The sequence below is a fragment of the Chroicocephalus ridibundus genome, chromosome 9, assembly GCF_963924245.1.
Source record: "Chroicocephalus ridibundus chromosome 9, bChrRid1.1, whole genome shotgun sequence".
NCBI lineage: Eukaryota > Metazoa > Chordata > Aves > Charadriiformes > Laridae > Chroicocephalus > Chroicocephalus ridibundus.
Genome location: NC_086292.1, coordinates 21659555 through 21681488, shown reverse-complemented (window position 1 = coordinate 21681488; position 21934 = coordinate 21659555). Strand labels below are relative to the sequence as shown.

Here is a 21934-nt window from a genome sequence, read left to right as displayed (position 1 = left end):
AGGCTCGGTGCGTTCCGAACCGGGTGACTCCCGGTCCGGGCTCGGGCCCCGTTACCGGTGGAAGGGCTTTTTGCAGCCCTGCTCGCACGTAGAGCCCCTCTCTTCAACTTCAGTCTCGCAGCCCCTGCCCAGGGTTCTTCCCGGCTCTGTTTTGCTGCTGGAGAATGTACTGCGTTTTTAATGAGTAATGAGAATGGCTCGGCGCCATTCTCAGAAATCTGGCATAAAGTTCGTTATGGAACACACGAGGCCTGTTCTTGGCTGTATTTAAGTTTTGGAGTGACCTTTACAAAGTGATAAAAGCATCCCAAGTTTGTGCTCACTGATTTTTATTTTCTAATATTTTTCTAAAATAACAATTGCAACACACGCTTGTCTCTTAACACTCGGGATTTTCAGGGTCTTTACCAGCACCAAATTTTAAAAGGTTTTCATTTTCTTCTGGGAAAGAGCAATTCCGTTTTCCAGAGCGCTAGGTACAGAAACAGTTAAGAAGGAAAAGTTAGGATTTTTCATCATTCCATCTTTCTGAAATGGAACACAATTCTATCAATTCTCCTACTTCAAAGCGATTGAAGGTAGATGTTCCTAGATAACCGAGTGGAAATAGCGCTTATGTAGCCTGCTGACTGACTCAAGCGTATTCCGTTTTTCTCCTTTCAGAGACAGCGTACTCGTCTCATAAACTGTTTTTGTTAATGGTCACATTTCTTGCATTACCCCCACACTATTAGTGAAGAACGTTGTGCCTAATAGGTACCTGAGAGGCGTTAACAGTCCCACAAGATTCCATTTTAAATATCTGCAGGATTTTTCAGTATGTATTTATATTGAAAAACCTTGTATTAACGCAGAAGGAAAACCATTCCCAGTCCTGTGCCAGTGCTTACGCTGTGCTATATCATAGCCAGAAATGACACCTTTCCATCAGATGACACAGAATTCCCATCTCCTCCAAAGATCAAGAGCATCTAAAACTTTCTTTTGCTTGTTTTCTAATAATTACGATTAGTCTGATTCACTAGAAAATTAGGATGTGCTGCTGCAAAAGGAAAATGCTGTTAATCACCTCTCACTGCCACCATTCACTAAAAGCAACACCGTGCTTTTGAGCTTTAATACCGGACCTGCACCATTCTCCTTGTCTCGTGCTTCGGCACAAGCTTTGCACGGGACAGCTGGAGAAAGCTCAAAAGGCAAAGCAAGTGACAATATCAAGCAAAACACCTAGCCCCGAATGGAAATCTACTTCCACACGTTGGCTCTGCTAACACAAAAGCCACCTGCAAAACCTGACTACATCGCCAAACTATGTGGATTTTACTATTTATTATAATGGGGTTATTATATTATGTCCTTGACAGTATGGACAGCAAAAAGCCTCAAATGCTGTGTACCAGGATACTGTTACGGAAAAAGTCGACAATATCCAAAACGTGGACGAGAGCTCAAAAACATCTGCTTTGTGTACTCAAATTTTTCAGTGCCAGGAACTGACACATCAACCCACTGCCTGACCAGGGTTTACTAGAGCCCAGAGAACCTTAACGGGACCATAACACAAGAGAAAGTGGGGACTGTCAAGGTGACCCTCAAAGGCCCAAGGAGGGTAATGAGGCAGAGAAAAGGGGATGTGGCTGTGGGAGAGTCGTGCTATGGAACAGAATGAGATTAAAGATGGAAATGAGGAAATGGCAAATTCCCGAGTTAAAGAAACAGTGCAAACAGCGGATTAAGAAAGGAGAGAACATGTTAAGTAACATTGGGTGGATACAGGTGAAGGATGGAGATTCAAAGTGGGGAAAGGGAGACTGGGAGAATGACATAGGTGGGTACAGTGATACTGAGGGACTGGTGGGCATGAAGTTATGGCGCGGGCAACAGTGTGGGAAATATTTGATAGTATCAGGGAACTATCCCCGTGGGTCAAATAAACACAGCTGCTTAAAGTTACAAAATGCCATCAGCCTTAAATAAATTAGTAAGCATGTGACCTGTGGAAAAAAATGGTTTAGCTGTGCATAACCTACCTTTCTTCTCTGATTATTTTTGTTATTAAAGACTGCCTGAAAATCTCACCTGGAATATAAAAGGATGGAGATGTTTGGGCCTGCAAACTGTATTTCTGAGAAGTGACAATGGTTAGGTATTAACTCAGATGCTTAGTTTTTGATATTTAAACGTCAGCATCGTAGCATTTAGCAAGAGAGTAGAATCATAGAACAGTTTGGGTTGGAAGGGACTTTAAAGATCATCCAGTCCCACCCCCTGCCCTGGGCAGGGACACCTCCCACCACACCAGGTTGCTCCAAGCCCCGTCCAGCCTGGCCTTGAACACCTCCAGGGATGGGGCAGCCACAGCTTCTCTGGGCAACCTGGGCCAGGGGCTCACCACCCTCACAGCAAAGAATTTCTTCCTAATATCCAATCTAAATTTACCCTCTTTCAGTTTGAAAGCATTCCCCTTCATCCTATGGCTCCCCTCCCTGATCCAGAGTCCCTCCCCAGCTTTCCTGGAGCCCCTTTAGGGACTGGAAGGGGCTGGAAGGTCTCCCCGGAGCCTTCTCTTCTCCAGGCTGAACCCCCCCAGCTCTCTCAGCCTGTCCTCACAGCAGAGGGGCTCCAGCCCTCCCAGCATCTCTGTGGCCTCCTCTGTCCCCGCTCCAACAGCTCCGTGTCCTTCTGCTGTTGGTGCCCCAGAGCTGGAGGCAGCACTGCAGGGGGGTCTCCTCTGAGCGGAGCAGAGGGGCAGAATCCCCCCCCTCACCCTGCTGCCCACGCTGCTGGGGATGCAGCCCAGGCTGCAGGGAGGTTCTGGGCTGCCAGTGCACATTGCCAGCTCTTGCTGAGTTTCTCATCCACCAGTACCCCCAAGTCCTTCTCCTCAGGGCTGCTCTCTGTAATAATGAATAGATTGGGCTTGACAGAAACTGCTACAGCACAGAAAATAAGGGTACAGATGTCTTCCAGGGCACTTCTAGGGCACCTGTGCCTCAGAGCTGAGCCTGTCGCTTGTAGCCTCATTGGGGGGATTGGGGCCAAGCCGCCATCGCAGGCTCTCCACAGGCCGCAGCCGGGCCAGGGACACCCGGAGAGGGGGAAGGTGTGTTTTTAAGCTGTCTCACGACTCCGGGCCGCGGCTGTACGTCTCCAGGCAGAGGGAGCCCCGGCCGCTGAGGACACCCGCCGCCGGCGGGCAGTCCGGCTGTCAGGCCGCGCCGTCACCTCACCTCAGCGGCGGCCGCCCTGCCCTTCCATCCCGCCTCGCGTCTCCCAGCGATTTGCGGCTGTCCTCACCTGAGGGGCTCGGCGGGCACAGCAGCACCGGGACCGCCCCGGCCCACACGCCTGGCTGTCCGCTAGCCCGCCGGCAAAGAGCCCCGGGCAACGGGGCCGCGGGGAGGCTCTGCGCATGCGCCCCGCCGCCGCGGGCCCACCGGCTCGGGCCCGCCGTGGTGCATGCGCGCTGCGCGGTGGCGGGCGCGGGGTTGGGGGGTGTCCGGCCCTAGGCGCTCGCTCCCCGGCAGCGGGACCGCGAGCGGGGAGTTCGTCTGTCGGCGGGAGCGGCTGGGGGAAGGGGCCGTCCCCGGCATGGGGCGCTGCTGGGGTCGCCCACCTCGGCGGGCCTGGCGCGCCCCCGGCCTCTGCCTGCGGCGCTGCCCGCGGGGCCTGTAGTGGCGGCGGCGGCGCGCCTGTCCGTGGGGAGCGGCGGCATGAGGAGCCGCGTCGGGCGGCGGCAGTGAATGGGCGTCGCGGCGTGGCGGGGGGAGCCGGAGGCGCCGCCGCGATGTCTCAGGAGAAAATGGAGCTGGACCTGGAGCTGCCGGCGGGGAGCGCCGCGGCGCCGGGCGACGGGGGCGGCCTGAGGCGATCGAACAGCGCCCCCCTCATCCACGGGCTCAGGTGAGGGCGGCCCGGCCGGCCCGCGGCCCAGCACCGGCGGGGCCCCGGCGGCGGCGGGGCCCGGGTCTTGGCCGGCGCTGTGCGGGGAGCGGGGTCCCCGGCCCGGGCCCGGGTGTGCGCTCCTCACCGCCCGCCCCGCGGTGGTGGTGTGGGGCGTGCGGGGGAAGGCGGTGCCGGAGCGGTGTGTCCCCAGCCGGGGGGGTTTAGGCGGGGTGTCCGCTGAGTGCGGAGGTGCCTCGGTAGACGCGCTTTAACTTTATTAAAACGGTTTGTTTTCATCTAGGTGCGCTGCAGGTTGTGTAGCTGAGAAACGTAGAGTGCGCAGGTTGCGGCCGTTATTATAAAGTAGCGGTTTCTGACTTCTGTAATGCTTGACATTTGGTCCAAAAAAAAAAATCACCGCACTGTGTACGGTTTCACCAGTAGATGCTTTCAGAAAAATTGGGTGAATTCGGTGAAGAACATAATTTCACAGGACCTTGAAAGATACATAAGTTTTACACTTAGTGTAAAACAATGTAGTCGTCCTGGAGTTTTACTGGACAATATTGACTTTGTTAGTATGGGAGATGCCATCAGCCTGTGGCAGGTGGTATTTGCAAGGGTGGTCGGACGTTTTCCATGTGTTCCAGGTCCAGCTCTCCTCAGCTGACAGGGCAGACAGTGGTGGTCCCAGGCAAGGGCTAGGAGGAAAGCTCTCAGATGTGCATGAGCTCTTGTATGGTTTTGTGTTTGGGTGAATTTATGACTCGGAGTGCTGTTTCTTGCCTTCTCTGGGCTGTCACGAAGTTGGGAGATGCCCCCATCTGCTACATGGTGTGGCTGCCATCTGACTTCAGGGTGGTCCATGTGCTGCTACTAGTACTATGTCTGCAGTTCAGGAGAGCATATTGACAATAAATTTCACAAAAGATAGTAGAATACATGATAAGTACTTATTTTTTTTTTTCTTAAACTTCATGTTTCTGTCAGGAACTAGATATCAAGTGACAAAGAAATCTCATAAATCTTTTCTACCAAAATGGTTAATAATGCATTACAGTTCAGAGGAAATTCTAATTCTTGCCTATTCAGCCGTGATTTAATGTTAAGTGAACATAATTGGAATTCTTTTACATAATTATAATGAAACAACTATCAGTTTACATTTCCATGCAGTGTAGAAGTATCATGAATGCCGGTTGTTCCTCAGGGAGATTTCTGAGCAGGTAAACTAATCCTGTAACTGAGACGAGCTGGTTTTATGATCTCAGCCTTTTGTAAGCCTTTTGTTTCTTACAAACTGTGAGACCCTTGATTCTGTTTTTAAAAAAAAAAAAAGGAAAAGGAAAAGCAGCATCCCACAACCATGTTGGAAACAAATTATTTATTTTGGGACTTGGGCAGGTAGAAGGGTAAGTGTGAGCTCTTGCCTTGAAACTATGTATACAGAATGCATTAGGTGTTTATACAAATTAAACTAAAATGCCATTGAACTAATTTGAGGTGATTGCAGTCATTTCCGTGTTCATTAGGAACTTTGTAGCAGAAAACTGTTTTTGCAAGATTGCAGCTCTTGGCAAGAAACGTCAGTTTTTCCCAGAACGGCTTTGTTGGGTAAACTGAAACGAAAGCTCTTGCTCTTGAACAGCTTGCCTTTTCTGCTCTGCCTCCTGTTTTGACTTCTTCATTAACAGATTTAGTAAGGAGCATGGAGAATGAGTTACCGTAGAGCCAGAGAACATTTTTAAGTGGAGATTTTAGATCACAGAAGTTACCTTTCATAGAACTTCGGATTCTTGTTTTCACGCCAAATAAAATTGATTTTTAATGGGAAATGTTAGAATTTTCTGTGGAAGGTACATCTGAGATCTGCCGAGCTCTGGTGTTTTTGCAAGGGAGATTAAAGGTAAGGATGTTGTAGGGTAGGTTTTTTTTCTCTCCCTCTCTTCTCTTCTAGTTAGCACTGAGTATTGGACTCAGCCTATATGTGTTACAGAATTATTCCAGCCTGTTTTCTCCATGCAGACCCTGGGTTTCAGGATGTCCTGTTGGTGTTGGGTTTGCGTACCAACCAGTACACTTACACTAAAAAGGAGTTGTAGGTGTTGGCCTCAGTCAGTAAATCTCACCTCTGTGCATCGCGTTATGGGTCCCTTAAATTTCTCCAGTTCCACCGCCTATCAAATGGCAACTCTTTGATTTCTAGTGAGTGTAAACTGAGTGAAACTTCTTTGAAAAGTGTAAATGATGTCTGGTCATTTGTACTTGATGTTTTAAAGGAAGAGAGTCAATGCATTCTTCTTGGTGAAGCCACAGTGTTATGCCTATTCCTGTTGGCTTTTATTTCACAGTATAAGCTTTGCTTATTTTTTTATTTACGGCTAGATAAAAGCTGTCTAAAACTTACTTACCTGACTGGTGCATTTTAAACTGGAGGGTTCTGTTAGTGATGTGTCTTTCAAGTGCATTATGATTATCAGCCTTTACAACAAGGTAATACTATTTGTCAGTTTAGTTTCAAGAACTTGTATTTGTGTAGGGCTTTTGTTCATCCCAGGTTAGCAGCTGAGACAAAAAGGTACAACCCGGTGACTTCCTGTAATTTGGATCTACTTACAGTCTTGCCTCTGGATCTGCTTGCCTGTGCAGCTCCTCAGTGATTTTTTTAGGCATGGGGATTGCAGGATTGTGGCTTGAAATTTTTATTCTAGTGACCACAAAACTTACTTAATTTCTGCAGTCTCATTCATTAAGTGTTGATCAATGGCTGTTGGTAACACTAGTGATGATCAGTGAAACTTGCTTTAGGAATCAATAGAACTAAAGTTGCCTTGAGAAAGGACCTCATTTGATATTAAATACCTAATCCTGCGTTATTTAAATGGATGTGCTGCTTCCTGGTCAGAAATGTGACTGTGGTCAGCAGTCTTACAGCTTCAAAGACTGGTTTTACTGTATGTTTAATTTAACCTCTCCTGGAAAAAAAGTTCATAACTTATTAAATGTTTGTAGTGATAAGATTTATCAAGATGCTGTATTTTTTTTAATTCCGTTTTATCTATGACATTGAAGCTGGTTGCAGTTACTGGTTATATGCCATTTTTAAACTTGTTCTGTTGAATGACGTTCAAAGCAACATGCAAGCTGCAGCCATTCCAAACATAACAAATTCCCACAGAAATGATCAGTCTTAACGATTTTTTTCAGTTTTTCTGGAGACTCAATATGATTAATTAAAGTCATCAATTGAAGTAGCTGGGACTTGGGGGAAGAGCAATTTGGTTTCCACTCTCTGCCAACAAGCTAGAAGAGTTCTTACATACCTGTCTCTCAAGTGCTTTGTCTTGAAACGATAGATAGCTGTCGTAGCATTTGACACTGAGTTTATATTAAGAGGTGCTTTTTGATAGGAAGGAAATGGCTTTTGCATTTGACAAGTGTTTCTTTTCACAGCGATAATTCACAGGTGTTCCAGGCTAACGTTTTGCGCACCCGTAGGAACAGCACCACAGTTATGAATCGTCATAGTCTGGTAAGAAAACTATTAGACCAACCGCATTAGGTCCAAAGCAGAAGTGTGCAAACAGGATTAAAGAAGAAAATTAGATGGCAGTCTGTGAACCTAATACCACATGTTTTCAGAAACAAGGCTCTAGACTGTGACATTAATATGCTGTAGCTGTAGTGAAATGTTATTTATAAACCATTTGGCCTTGGACAGTACTTATATTTCATTGTGATGATGACTTTGTTTATAAAATGCAAGCAGAGGTTCTAAGACAGAGTAAGAAAGATAATTCATGAGGAGAACTAATTACATAGATGCGTTGTTCAGTAACCAGCGTGCTAATAATTTCTGATTTTTTTTTTTAAAAGTGTAGTGATATTCTAATCTTAAATTGTCTTTTCTATAGTGATGACAGAATAGACCCTTGTAATCAACAACTAATATAACAAGATATAACTGGTAGACCATGAATCTTGAGGCTTCCAGGATGAATGATTCTGTATCTCTTAGAGACGTTCATTTGTGATTTCAACTTTTGTCAGACTTCTGTTATTGCAACTCCCCAAATCTGAATTTTTAAAATATTAATCTAAACCCAGACAAAATACTGCATATCTTGTGTTTTGGTATCATACAAATTGTGGTAGAAGGGTGTGATTTTTGACTGATTTAGAACACCTGCACAGCACCACATAGACAGGATGGTTTGCTAACCCTAAAGTGTTAGGGTGCATGGGGTAGTTATTTCCTCTAACCAAAAGGAATTTTTGCTCAGACTTTCACGTATAACCAGAAATGTAACTTTTCCCCTAAGAAAGCCTTAAGAAACAGGTAGACACAAGATAACATCCAGCTGCATTCAGTTGATTATTAATGTTTTGGAAAAACTAAGCCATGTTGGGGTGGGAGGGGAGTAGTATCAATTTATTTTTAAACATGGGAAGCAAAGTCCCTGTAATGCTAACAAAATTATCCTGATTTTCTTAGTTACCTTTCGAAGATGCTGTAGAAATAATTTGTTAGCCCCACGTTAATTGTTGAAGAATACTGCACTCCTGTTTTGCTCACTGATGCCCCTTAGCTAAAATTCTGTTTTAAAATCAGGACAGATAACTACTTCAGCAAAGGTTTGCATCTGTAACAGACCAGGATACTTATGTGCAAGTCTAGAAAGACTGGTGGAAAAGCTTTTCTCCTGCTAGGGTATAAAACCCCATAGAATGCTTTATGGTAAAGATTTCTTTAAACAGTAGTCTCTTTCTTCATATATATTTTTAGGGTGGCAGCTTAGAGTAAATTTGTTTATGCTTGTGGTCAGACAAAAGGAGAAACAAACAAAGGCAAAAGCTCAGTTTATTGTGTTTACTTCTTGAAGGTTCTCTGTTGTTGGGCAAAAAAGATACTAATTTAGATGTGTTACGCTGAACTCTCTGGGAAGCAGGAGCTAGCTCACTGAGGGGCTACCTCTTCTGGCTGCCCCTAATAGACATTGTAGTCTTCTGGGCTGAACCAGTGTTCCCGTCTGCATGGGACAATGTTCCTAACTATTCACCTCACCTGAAGGTTGTTAAAAAGCATCCTGAAAGTTAACTTTCTTCTTTACCTCCAGCTGACCAGGTGCTGGCAAAATATAATTGAAATTGTACTTATGCTGAAATCAAGTGCTCCAGTGACTCCATGGACAAGGACTGCCGTGTCCATTTTGAAATATTTCTTTGAATTATGGGCTGTTTTTTGGTTCTGTTGAAGATGGCAGGGAAGATGAAATGAGAAAGGAACTTAGACGTTATCTTATCCTTCCGTGGTCTTAAACCAGGACCATTGTAAAAATAATTAAACTTTCAACGTTAAGGATCCTAAGCAACCTCACCTGGCATTCTTGCTGTAGTGAAGTAGTAAGTGTAGTTTTATGATGTTAGAGATATTCTAAGGGGCTCGATGCCATCTATTTTGCTGATAAAGTGTACTTTAAAAATCACAGTTTGTATAATAATACTAATATATAATAATATATAGTAAATGTATAATAAAACTAATCCAAGTTTTATTGCAGTGTAAGCTCTTACTACAGAGAGTGAAAAGATTCAGTAAGTGACTGAAACTTTATTAATTTAGTATTGTAACTACAGATAAAATTTTATGTTTTATTAATGTAGTGGAAAAAATTTGTTTAGTATTTGTCTAATCTGTGTTGTGTTCACTGTCACGGGAACGATGGAAGTTGCTAAAATGCTTTGAAAACTGAAGGTCATGTTCTGTCTAGCTCTATCTTCAGGGCTGTTGGGGTTGTCCCAGTTGCTCAGCTGAATTCTAAATCTTTTTATTTTCTGAGTAGCTTCTCCAAGTCTCAGACTCTCCAGCTCTTTCATAATGATGGCTACAGGGGCAGCTATGCCATTTTGGCTGGGTCTTAATCTGCAGTTTCCTGATGCTACATGTGGCTGCCAAGGAAGGGTCAGCTAGGCCCAGTATCCATTCTTTATTTCCTTCCAGAAGATATCAGTGGCATCTAGCGAGTAAATGTTTTAGTGGGTTTTATTTTGTTTGTGTGTTTGGGGGTTTCATTTTGTTGTTTAAGCAAAGCATTTTAGTCTGTGGATAGATGTTTGGGTACTATTCAGCAAAAGTTGATTTTTTTTTTTAATTTTTTTTTTTTTTTAAAGCCAGGTAAGTTGCCTGTTTGGTTCAGCGGGGCCCCAGCGATGTTTGTGTTGGCAGCAGAGAGGGGGCACTGCAGGGACAGCAGTGGCAGGGCAGAGGCAGCAGGGGCAGGTGGCTGCTGGCTGCGGCCGTGCTGCCTGCCAGACTGGCTCTGCTGAAACCTTACCTGCAGTGAAAAAGTTTATCTAACGTACTGGAGAAGGGAGCAAGGGGAAGCTGTTAGACTGTCATGGGGAAGAGAAATAGTTTATGATGTTCTTCATTAAGCTTTGTGCTTTCTTAAAATGCGGGAGATTTAAGTAGCATGATTTTAACAAATGTGTTGTCTGCTTTAGCAAGCATCCTTTAAAAGGGACCAAGGCTTCTGATAGTTTCTTGTTAGAGTTAAATCAAAGGACTACGAACAGGGGAAAAGTGAGTGTTCAGCGTTGACAAAGCAAGGGTCGTGACTTGTTAGAGACGGGATGTAGGACCCTCAGAGTTAATGGATTTAGTTAGTGCATTAGATCCTGCAGAGGAACGCTTTAACTGTCTTTTTATAATTTTTATTTTACCCTGCAAGCTGCTGGTTTCGTATATATTCTACTAATGTCAGACCTTAAAGAATGTGGATCATAGTCATAAAATTAGAATATGATGAGTGGAACAAACGCATTTCTACCATGGAGTGGCAGAGCGAATAGGCAGGAATGTACTATTGTCCAGATACTTTTCTCTGTGTGAGAATCAAGGTCAGCTCAAGGTCCATACTGGCTGGTATAGCTTGGAGGAATTTTTATTAGGTGCACAGGATTTTGGGGAGCCCAGTATAATAGTAAAGCTGACCTAAACTGGACTTCAGAAGCGGCAAATCAAGACATTATAGCCGTTAAGCTTTAGTAGTATATATTATGATGACTAAATTCTGGCACAAAGGTGACATCCTCTGTGTGAGTCTGATAGGCTAAAGTCTATGGTGAGAAGAAGGGTGTGATGTCTTGATGTTTGTTTTTTTTTAGAGGGAGGATTTTGGATATATGAAGCATTAATAGTCGGTGATAACTTACCGGCTGTAAGGCAGCAAAATCTTTGTATTCTCCCTGGCACTGAGTAGAAGGTGGCGCAGTAAACGGTTAACTGAATGTTTTTTAGTTCCCCAACTTTAGCATAATGAAGAGCTCTAGGAACGTTTTGTGAAGCGGATGAAGCCTCATACTGCATAAAGTATATAAACACTTAGTAATAATGCAAACTTTACTTGCTGAATATGCATCCATTTTAAAAAAAAATTTGTTTTTTGGAGGGGTTGTCAGCTTACAGAGAAAAAGTTAAACCTCTGTTCAAAGCTTTAGCTTTGAATTTTTCATCGCTGAATGGATTATGACAAAAGTCAACTGAGGGTCAAACATTTGAGGGATGGGAAATATATAAAAGGAAATTATATTTTGAGAAAATAATAACTTTTGAATACTTGCTTTTGAGGATGCAGTTTTAGATCACAGCATTCCAGTGAGATCTTGATGCAAAACTGACCATTTTTAGTGACATCCTCTTTGATTTCACCTGAATCAGTGAAGCTCTTGAGAAACCATAGGGAAAGTATTTACCTCTTTGCTAGCCTTCTGATAGCTGTTGTTTTTTTAACCTGTCAAAGTACTCATTTATAGGCAGACAACAATCCAGGAACCTTTTTGCACAATGTGACGTTTTGGCTTTGTATTTTTAAAGGATCTATTTGGGACCCTTCTGGATCACTTGAAAATGAAAATATTTATGCAACCATAGATATTAAAGGTGGTGGTGTGCTAGTTAAAAGCAGCTTCCTTCTGTGGAGAAGGCTGTGAGTTCTAGTTGCCTGGAAATGAAGTGAAAGCCAGGCTGATACCACTCAGCATCAGTGAGCAAACAATGCAGTATAAAATGAAAATACATATTACCATGTCATTGCATGTAATTAATATAGCTTGTGCATAGTGAGATTGTTATGAAAGAAAAAAAAAATATACATTTTTTAGTTTGGGATGCCACTGTAAAGTGGTTCCCACCCTTCTGTAGTTTCTAAGTGTGTTTCAGTTGTATGTGGCTTTGTTTTGCAGTTTGTGCCATCATCTCCCATCCGCATTCCTAGCAGCCGTCTTCATCAAATCAAACAGGTAAGCACAGATTCTAATTTTTTTTTTAATTTTACATTTTTTTTATAGGCGGTTGGTTTTTTTCCAGTTCATGTGTAATGTCCTTCAAATGCCTACAGATTTTACTTTGAAACTGTAGTAGAGAGTCTGCTGCACTCTATCACTTCAAGGTGTTTTCAAAAGTAAAGGCTGTATCTTGTCTGCAGAGTTCTAAATTTCATAGAGTAGAGTAGATCTTACAGTGAGAAGGAGATTTGAGCAGGAAGAGAAATCTTAAAATGGACATTTTAGAAAGGAAACCTTTAATGTAAACCCTTAGGGTAAAGTTTCACCAAGTTTTTGGCAGCAGTGCCAGCGTAAATATTCAGGGCCAATAACAAAGTGTTCCTTAACTTGTGTTGGCACAAGACTGTTGTGCAGCCAGAAAATGACCTGGATGAGGAAGTGCTCTGGCTGAAAAATAGTTTGGACTCTTCTGGCGGGGCTATTTTTCATCTGTGTAATTTTCTTATCCAGATCACTGTACTTGGGCTGTCACAGCATGAGCAGGGGGGGAAGGGCACCCGAGCAAACACTTTGGGAGGGTGGGGGGGTGGCAAATATCTGAGCAGGCTTAAATAGCACTGCTACCAGAAAACAGACCGCAGTCTGGGGACTCAAGTTTTAAAATCAACAAGCTCAAACTCTTGTGGCTCCTCCATTTTACTTGTTGACTTTTTTAACGGTAGAATCTTTATAAAAGTAGCTTGAAGATGCTTGATATATTTTTTTTTCTATAATTTTTTTTTAGCTTGCTAGTTTTCAATGGCTAGGCTTCATTTTTACAGGGTGAAAAGTTAAGAAAACAATTAATGCTTTGGACAGCATTTTCAGGGTATGTCGTCTGAAGTGATGGAAGGCACTTCTGCTTCCCATCTCAGATATTTAAGATGCATGCATAGTAATCCTGAAGAAAATAACTGCTTGCTTGCATTATGTAAATAATTTACTGGCCTGAAGAGACTCTGAAGCACTCAGGTGACTTGTAAAGCTGTTTTTATCAGCATAAAAAAGCTTAGGATTAATGTCTAAATGTGCTGAGAACAAGGGAATGAACTGCTGTGGTTCTTTTATATTACATGAAGTAAAGTTTGATAAGTCAATTTTTTTGGGAAAATATTTCTGTATTCATCCTTGTTCCATACATTTATTAAAGCAAACAGTGATGTTTCCTAATTTGTGTTTCATCTTTAATTTGACAAGTTGAAATTCCATGTCCTGTATGCTTACTGGCACAGATGGGAACCTGTGTTTCCCATTTCTGTATTTCTGATCTCTTTCAAATCTTAGCAAATAATCACACAGTTGAATCATGTTAATAAGACTCTTCCTACATATGACAAAGATTGTGAAGATGTTTAGTTGAACTTTTATTCTTGAACTGGACTGAATTAGGGAATCTACTAATTTACTCAACCGACTGGACGGTATACAGTTAGTTTTAAGGGAGGGTGCATACCTGAGGGGATCGAGTCAAGTTTGCACTTTAACTTGGTGTTAACGTTTAGTTTAATTTTACTCCTTTGGTCCATTTTAATAACGTTTTAGAAAAAAAGACTATTGCAGATGAGATGCTGACTGTCTAGTTAGTTACTAATACATAGAATGAGGTAAGGATCCAGTTGTGCTTTCGAGAATTATCTGTACTAGTTTCCAGTATCTGTATTTTCTATTATCTGTACTAGAGAGCATAAAGATACTCTAGCACGTGCAAAACGTTTGGTTTGTATTATCATTGTTCAGTTTTGTAACCCCCTCTTGGATACCAATGAAAATAAAAAAGCTGCTTGAGAAACAACCAACTCCCATAAGTGCTTCTCGTGTGATGGTCTCTCTTGCTACTTCTCTTTCCCATCCTCTCCCCCTCACTCCTTTTCATGTCATGAGAGATTGAGGTTATTGTGGCTTAACCAAGTTGAATTAAATTTTTTGCATACTGAAGTGAAATTAAATGAGCTTTTCTCATTTGCTGTAGCAAAGCTTTTTTCTTTTTTGGTCTTAATTTTTCATCTGTGAATCTTTTAGGAAGAAGGAATGAATTTGATGAACAGAGAAACAGTACGTGAAAGGTAAGCTTTAAGGCAAATTGGAATATTTAATGCAGTCTTCTATGAGCCTGGGACAATGCATTTCTTTTCTTCTTTATAGAGAAGTGCAAGTAGCAATGCAGATGAGCCACTCATGGGAGGAGAGCTTGAGCCTGGTAATGCATTCATGCTTTAATTTGTGTTTCTGTGATCAGTATCAGGACACTAGAGACTCTCTCATGTCAACATTTTCTTTTATAGTTTGACCTACAGTTAAGGTGTTAGTATATCACTGCTTTTGATCAGCAATTTTTCACACTAACAAGGCATAGAATTCTCAGTTGTTCAAGGATACCTGTGGGTTCCTTGGGCTGGTATGTCAAAAGAAGACTGCATGGATGTCTGCCTGTTCAAATTTTCTATTTTCTTCCATGTTCTGATGCTCACCATGTAATGTTTAAGGCTTTTTGTTTGTTCATTTTTGTGTTTTGTTTTGTTTTGTTTTTTGTAAAGTGTAAGCTCATAAATGGCTACGTAAAAATTGTGAAAATGATGGAAGATAACTTTGGAATCATACTCGATTCCACGCCAATCAGTCCTCTTCATGTTAAGGTACTAGCTGATTAATTATGTGTAATATTTGCAGAGCGACAATGATTTTGAAAAATCATCATCACCAAAGCAAGTAGACTTTGTCCCAGTTTCTCCAGCTCCTTCACCTACCAGAGGAATAGGGAAGGTGAGCAAAATGTGGTAACAGTAATTATATCTTGAGTAGTGCTAAATAAATTCAACCAAATTAGTAGCAAGAGGTTAAGCCACCTGCTCCTTTCTACCTCAGCTGCAAACAAGAAACTAGAGAGTAAACAAAAAAACCCTAAAACCCCAAACCAGAAAATACCAGCTAGCAGTTGCACATCTTGCGGATGTGAATTTCTGTGGAGTGTTTGACTGTTAATCTGTGGTTAGTAAACCTTATTCTTTATTTGCCTTCCTCTTGGAATAAGAGGAGGGGGCATACGTTCTTATTTTATGAACCATAGTCTGTTTAACCAGGTTATGGTGAAATAAATCTTTGTCAACTTGCATATATTCTGCATGAAAATGGAATCTGTCCCACTTTTAATTTATTTTTTTTTTTCCTCAGTAGCAGAAAGTGCTATGTCAGTATACCCAGCTGTATTGACTGGTTGATTAAATTGGTAGCAGGTTGCTTATTTACCTGCGATAAGGATCGGTTGTTACCATATGAGTGTGATACAGTGTTTATACTTAAATAACACAAACTGTTTTGCTCTCAGCAATGTTTCTCACCATCTTTGCAAAGTTTGGTGAGTAGCAGTGGATTACCTCCAAGCCCCAGCCCAAGTCCAACAAGGCGATTTTCGAGGTAAGTACCAGATCGTATCGGTAATAGCGAAGTGGCATAGCTTGTTTACAGTAGGCTTTTGAAATACCAGAATCTTTTACGTACATAATTGATTTCTAACCACAAATAACAACTTTGTATGCATGTAAAATTCAGATTTTTACAGTGCTCTAAAATATTTGTTAAAATGCTCGTGTCATAGCATTGGGAGAGTGGGCTGCACTGTGGGATCTGTCTTCTTAGTGTAGTCTCTGTTGCTCTTAATCACATCTAAAGTAATTGACTTGAGTTCTAAGGGGGGAAATAAGCCAAACAAGCAGATTCAAGGTTTGTTACTGATTCTGCTTTTAGTTGCATTGGATGTTTTTCTGAGTGATGTGGACATACAATTAAATTTTATTAGGCCCTAACAGTTTAGCAAAGTGCAGCCTGTCAGCTGAGATCTAGTCAGTTAGACTGTCTCAGCTGTGAAATAATATGATTAAACTTTTTCTGTTAAGATCTTTTTTCAGGGGGGAAAAAAACCCACAACAAACCCCTTACTTTGGAAAAGCTGTTTTAATGCCTGTTTTCTCAGTGCTTTCCACTTAGTAGTTTGTTGTCTGAACGTCTTCTGATTCTTTACACGTTTTTAGGCTTTTTTTAGTAATGGTGATATCAGTATAGCATATGCCTTCTCTTAGCAGGAGAAGCCAGAGTCCAATTAACTGCATTCGACCAAGTGTTCTTGGCTCAATAAAAAGAAAAGGTACAGTATTTGGTTTTGGCTAATATTATAAAGTTAAGACCTTGGCGTAATTCGTATAGCTTTCCTCATAATTCTGTTCAATTGGCTGATGCTTCAAAGAGTGACTAGAAATAGATGGTATTACAGATGACCAAATAAATGGAACTGTTTGTAGGGATAAAACAGACAAATAGATAAATTACCTCTTACTATTCTGTAAAACTAATAGTTGTTCTGTTCTAATGCCTCCCCATTGCTGTAGTCATATAGATCTGATAAGAAACTACCGTAACTGGCTTAACAAAACAAGGAATACAACTATTGGTGTATTTCGCAAATAGAAAAATTCAAAGTCCTGACTAACTGAAGCGCACAGGTACTGTGGATTTAAAATCACTCTTCAAAACCAAAAACTGATGCAGCGACCTGGTAGACACCTTACAGCTTTAGTGGGAAATGTTACTATATCTTCCTTTTTCTTCAAGTTTAACTCCTGGTTATTCTGTTGCACCTGTGTTTAATTCTTCTTGCTTCACCATTGTAACAGAACACTTCTGGCTCTGAGACAGCTTTTTAAAATACTTTTATCTGTCATAGCCTATTTAAGCATGTATCTGTCCCCTCTTCTTCTGGTGTATTTGGAAATCAAAGTCAATATATAAATTTATTGATAACCCTGGACTTTGTTTTTATTGATTGCAAGAGGAAAGCAAGTTTTCCTTATTCTTGGATTGTCTACTTCAGCGGAGCTAGTCCTAGCCAGTGAACTGATTGCTGAATAAACTGTACAAAAAAGATTATTCTTTGCTACTGAAGAATGAAAATCTGATATCTAAACCTCAGTTCATAACTCACTAAACTTTCCTGGAGCTTGGACTAAAATGTTTCCAAGAAATAGGCAGCCTTTAAAATCTCAGCATCGACCTTCTATGTTTTATGTATAAAATAACACTCAACCTATTGTAACAAGTTTGAACCTCTATTCTGTTTGCTCTGTAGAAGCATGTTGAAAGTAGATTTTCATTTAAATGAGTAGTAATTTTTATCACTCCGTATCTCTTACCAAAGGTGTAACAGAGATGGAAGATCACCCAAAAAGGTTATTCCAAGGATCCACCCACATGCTTACCCCTGAAGTGTCACATCAGGCAGACCTTGGGGGATGGTAAATGCTCTGCTATTTATTATGTCCATTTCATCAGAAGCACCACAAGTCTCTCTTCATCTACTATTGATCATGCTTGAAGTTGGGTTTGTCTTTTATTTTATTAATACAGACATCCTGTAATTACACAGCACCAAAATGATCACAATAAACAGGCAATTTTACAATTTCTAGGACTGACTGTTAACGTGTCACATGTATGGGAGTTGAGCGTGTTTAGGAGAAGATACCTCATGGCTGGCAGTTTTTGGAGTCTAGTTTCAAGTTGCAATCAAATGTGAATGCTAATGCTTGTGGGTGGATTGGGGTGTCTTCTTTTTTTTTTCCTTGCTCTTAGTCACATAGGAAAATCAGTCTGTCTGACCCTCCCTGCTGGGAGGAGATAAAAAGTACTAGGTTGAAAATCGTAACGACTTGAAATAGCAAGGGATTTTGATTTAGCATTTTAGTCAAGAGGTTAATAATACACAGGGTGTGCCCACACAGCTATCAAGACAGGGTTATTCACAGTACGTTTGTCCTTTTTGCATCTCTCAGAGCTGTGCACAAGGTTTGAGCCCACTGCAGTGGCAATAACATCATAGAGGTTTTAAAAGTGCTTTAAAAACATATCTCTTTTGTACGCCCTATTCATAGCAGGCATAGCAGTGCAGGTTCAGTTGCTGCATCTTGCTTTAGGAGATGGTCATTTTTAAAAACGTTGATGCTGTCGCTGATGCTAGATCACCTATCTGTATTTCGTGTCCTGTGAAATATGTAGTGAATGGTACAACTGAAGCATGTAGAGTTTATTATCAGCTCCCCTGATCTCTGGATGTACGCTAGCCTGGGACTTTGTAGGAGATGGGGTGAAGCTTGCCATGAATTGCTCAGCCCGATGCTTCTAGTCTGTACACCATTTCTGGTGAGCTGAAGGAGAAAATGGGCAGCACGTTCTCTGTTTGGAAGTGAGTGCAAGGTTTGCAAGTGACTGCAAGACTCAAATCATAGGGCTTTCTGTTCCTTCGAAGGTATACATTTGTTTTTAAAATGGCTTTATAATGAATGGAAGCTAGTATTTGAAGCTTACCAGAATGAGTACCTCATTTCTCATACCTTGCTGTTACTCTGCTTTCAGTCTGTCGTCACACGCTCTTGATGACACCAGAAGCAGTGCAGGCTCTTCCTGTGACTCACCAGCTGAAGTCGGCACCAGCACAGACTCTCCAGTCTCACTTTCTGACTCCAGATCTCCTTTTTTACCAGTAGATCTTACGGCTAAGTTACCTATTAATTGAGAAGCAGAAGTCTGCTAACGGACACCAAGAAACAGGCTGGATATCAATGAGACTTTGTTGTGTGTAACTGATTCTGTTCCTCATAGGAACTTTCAGAAATGTCATTATTTCTAGAAAACTTCCAGAATAGTTCCTTGAGGAGGAATTCAGGTTTCTAGTGATGAGTATGACATTTACTAAAATACAGTAAGCATTTGAATTGCAAACATATTTGATGCTGACATCGGAGAGCAAGCTGTTGATTTGCAATGGATATCGTCGTGTTGGCATAAGTTACGAATACTGTGTGTACGTTCTGCTTGTGGAAGACTTGGCTTTCCATCAGCCAGGAGGCAGAGTCCTCGCTAACATAACGTGGTGCTTATGCCGTAGCAGATAACTTCCAGGTTTGTCCTCAGTCTGAAACCAATGAAGCAGCTTACGAATTTGTTGTTATTCCCCGAGTGTTAGGTATTTATATTTTCTGTTCTTCATACGAAAGGGGGAATATTAGGGGGCAGGAATTGATTCTTGTGTTCTGTTCTGATTGGCTGTTAATCAGTTCTGTGTTCTAATAGATGTCAAAAGAACAAACTGGTGAATTGTCAGCTTAAATTTACATGTTGGATTTTATTCATGATCATGACTGCTGTTGTGACTAAATCCAAATTAGGTGTGGAACATTCTTCTGGATTTTTGTATTGTTTTTTTTTTTTTTGTCTTCCCCATTTAGATGAAGTATTAGAGGGGTAGATGCTCTGTTAAAGGTCTTTTAATAGGGAAAAATAGTAATAATGTTTGGAACAAACATTAAATCCTGAAGTTTTAGTATTTAGTACTTCAGAAGTACATTATTTTAACAGACAGTATTGGTCCTCATATATGACTTTTGTTGGACAAATACAGTGAGGAATCTTGAATGCCTTTTTACAGGCTGAGGTGATCAAACATTTAATCTTCTCATGTCACTTTCTTAAACAGTGGCATCCAGTTACTTCTGCCACTCAAAACTTCAGATGCTGATTGGAAGCCTAGAATTTGGTCATCTGAGATGTTCTGGGATTCTTGTACTATGTTTGAAAAGTCAGTGGGTTGAGGCATTCTGAGCAACTCTGAAATTCCCCAAACAGGAGGAAAAATCTGCCGAGCCCGCTGTAGAGAACTGTTTCAGATTTTCTAGTGGCAACCTCTTGTTGGTTGTTGACTCTTGTGCAATTGAACTTCCCCAGCTGGGTCCCCGTTTGTACGTGTGTACGCGTCTGTACTGTGTGGTTTCAAGCCTTCTCTCCAGAGAGGTTTATAATGAAGCAAAATGGATTCTTTTTAAACACTAAAACTTTGTAACATGTCATAAAGTGAGAAAAGTATGGAAACTTCCTCAAGTAGGAGAAAAGCTCATGCTATATCTGTTGTGGAAGAACCATATGGATGAAGCTTTCAACAACAGCAGCCATCAAAAGTGGAAACGGACGACTTGGAGTGCGAAGACCTGGTGACCTGAGGACCAATGACCAGTTTCCGTATGTCCTTATTGTAGAAAGAAAATAGAATGTATTTAATAGTTTTACTCAGTTCAAGTAAGATATGACGTGGTATACTTCTGATTTCATTCCTCTTAAATTATTGTAATAGTCAACTTCCTGATTGCAGGTTTTTTTTCTCAATTCAGGCTGCCCTTCGTCCCTGTGGCAGATGGACAAGCTCATGTTTAATGGCTGTTTGCTCTCTCTCTAACATGGCATAGTTTTGTTTCGCAATTTCAGGTATGTGCCAAAGAGTTGCTGTGCGTTCACTCTTGCGGTGAGGGCAAGACTTTTTTTTTTTTTTTTTTTAATCTTGCTTATTTCTTACGAATGAACCTCCTGGTGTTTCTTCCAGTCTTTTATAAAAGATGCATCAGTAGAGGGGTTTAATAGTTGCGTGTGGGTCAACTTGTCTCTTTTCTGTTGAATATTTATGCTATTTTTCAAATAAGTGCCAATAAATGGAAAAAGAAACGTGCTTTGTTGTTTCTGCACTTTGTTAGAGAGGTTTTCACCATTCTTGTTTTCATCTGTGATTAAATGTTTCTAAATCGGAATACCTACTGTAACCCACTTCCACCCGGTCTAGTTTACATTTAGGTTGGCCTTAAAATCTGTGGCAGACTTTTTGTTTTCCTAACGCAATGCTGTCTTAACGTTCTGTGACAGCTCTAGGAAAACCGAAGAATAAACCCAAACATTTTCAAAAGACTTTAATAGCTAAACGTGTCCCTGGTTTTGTACCTAGAGGAAGCCGTGGTGAAACAGTTCGGAATATGATGCCCCAGCGGGGCTGGTGGGCAGGATTGCGGCTCGTACCTCTTGGGAAGAAGTGGGGAGTCTTTGTGGTTTGCCTCGATAGGGCAATTAATGCTGTTGGAGGGGAGAGAAATAGTTACACATCCGCAGTCCTTCCCTTCCCTGCTTTTTGCAAAACAGAAATCACTTTGAACTTGTGGAAAAAGGCATCTCAATTTCTTGTCCATCCATGTCATCGAGAAGCTGCAGTTTTGCGCCCTGGAGTCAGGAGAGGCGTATAGGTTTTTTTTTCCACTGAAATGAAATATTAGATTTTGGAACAAAATTAGCCTGCAAAATATGTATCCGGATTCAGGGAATGAGGGTGTTACACAATGTGCATAATCAACCCTGTACTCACATAGTGACTCATGCTCTTAGTATTGCCTCTAGTTTACGAATGCCCCATTTACTCACGAACAATGGATACTGAAGCTTTGCTTGATGAAGTGTCGCGGTTACGGGACTATTGCATGGGACCTTCCTTAACTGATCTGAGTTCATATTACAAGTGTCTATGCCTTTGTCTTCCTCCGAGAAGAAATGGAATCACAGAATGGTTCAGGTTGGAAGGCACCTTGAAGATCATCCAGTTCCCAGCCCTGCCCTGGGCAGGGACACCTCCCACCAGACCAGGCTGCTCAGCTGCCCAAATGGGCAGCTTGCTTGTCTCAGGCCATACTGGAAGTATTATGATCACGTATATTTTCTTTTTTTTTTTTTTGAAGAATAGTATATAAGTATATATTATTACATATAAATTCTTTTTATTCTGCAGCTCTTTCAGGGCACACGGCTGTTTCTCTGTGGGATTCTGCCACTCCTCTGGGATGGCACCCTTCCAAAGTTGCGCTTGTGATGGGCA

The 21934-nt window shown here is 41.7% G+C and overlaps 1 protein-coding gene and 1 long non-coding RNA gene across 3 annotated transcripts; one reads left to right on the top strand and one right to left on the bottom strand.

Moving 5' to 3' along the window:
• Positions 1-331: 331 nt before the first annotated feature.
• Positions 332-3415, bottom strand: LOC134520293 (uncharacterized). Its single transcript, XR_010072410.1, has 3 exons — positions 3298-3415; positions 2031-2079; positions 332-472 (listed from the first exon to the last, which is right to left on the bottom strand). It is a non-coding gene; the product is annotated as an uncharacterized LOC134520293 (long non-coding RNA).
• Positions 3411-20982, top strand: LOC134520290 (P2R1A-PPP2R2A-interacting phosphatase regulator 1). Of its 2 annotated transcripts, none has more exons than XM_063345400.1 (10): positions 3411-3903; positions 7339-7417; positions 12130-12186; positions 14230-14273; positions 14353-14407; positions 14878-14970; positions 15533-15621; positions 16287-16348; positions 17396-17492; positions 18610-20982. In XM_063345400.1, exons 1-10 carry the CDS (start codon positions 3413-3415, stop codon positions 18767-18769), a joined length of 1227 nt encoding a protein of 408 aa, XP_063201470.1. In that variant the 5' UTR covers positions 3411-3412; the 3' UTR covers positions 18770-20982. The 2 variants fall into 2 exon arrangements, with proteins under 2 accessions (XP_063201470.1, XP_063201469.1); XM_063345399.1 differs by having other exon boundaries at positions 3412-3903; positions 16284-16348.
• The last annotated feature ends 952 nt before the right edge of the window (positions 20983-21934 follow it).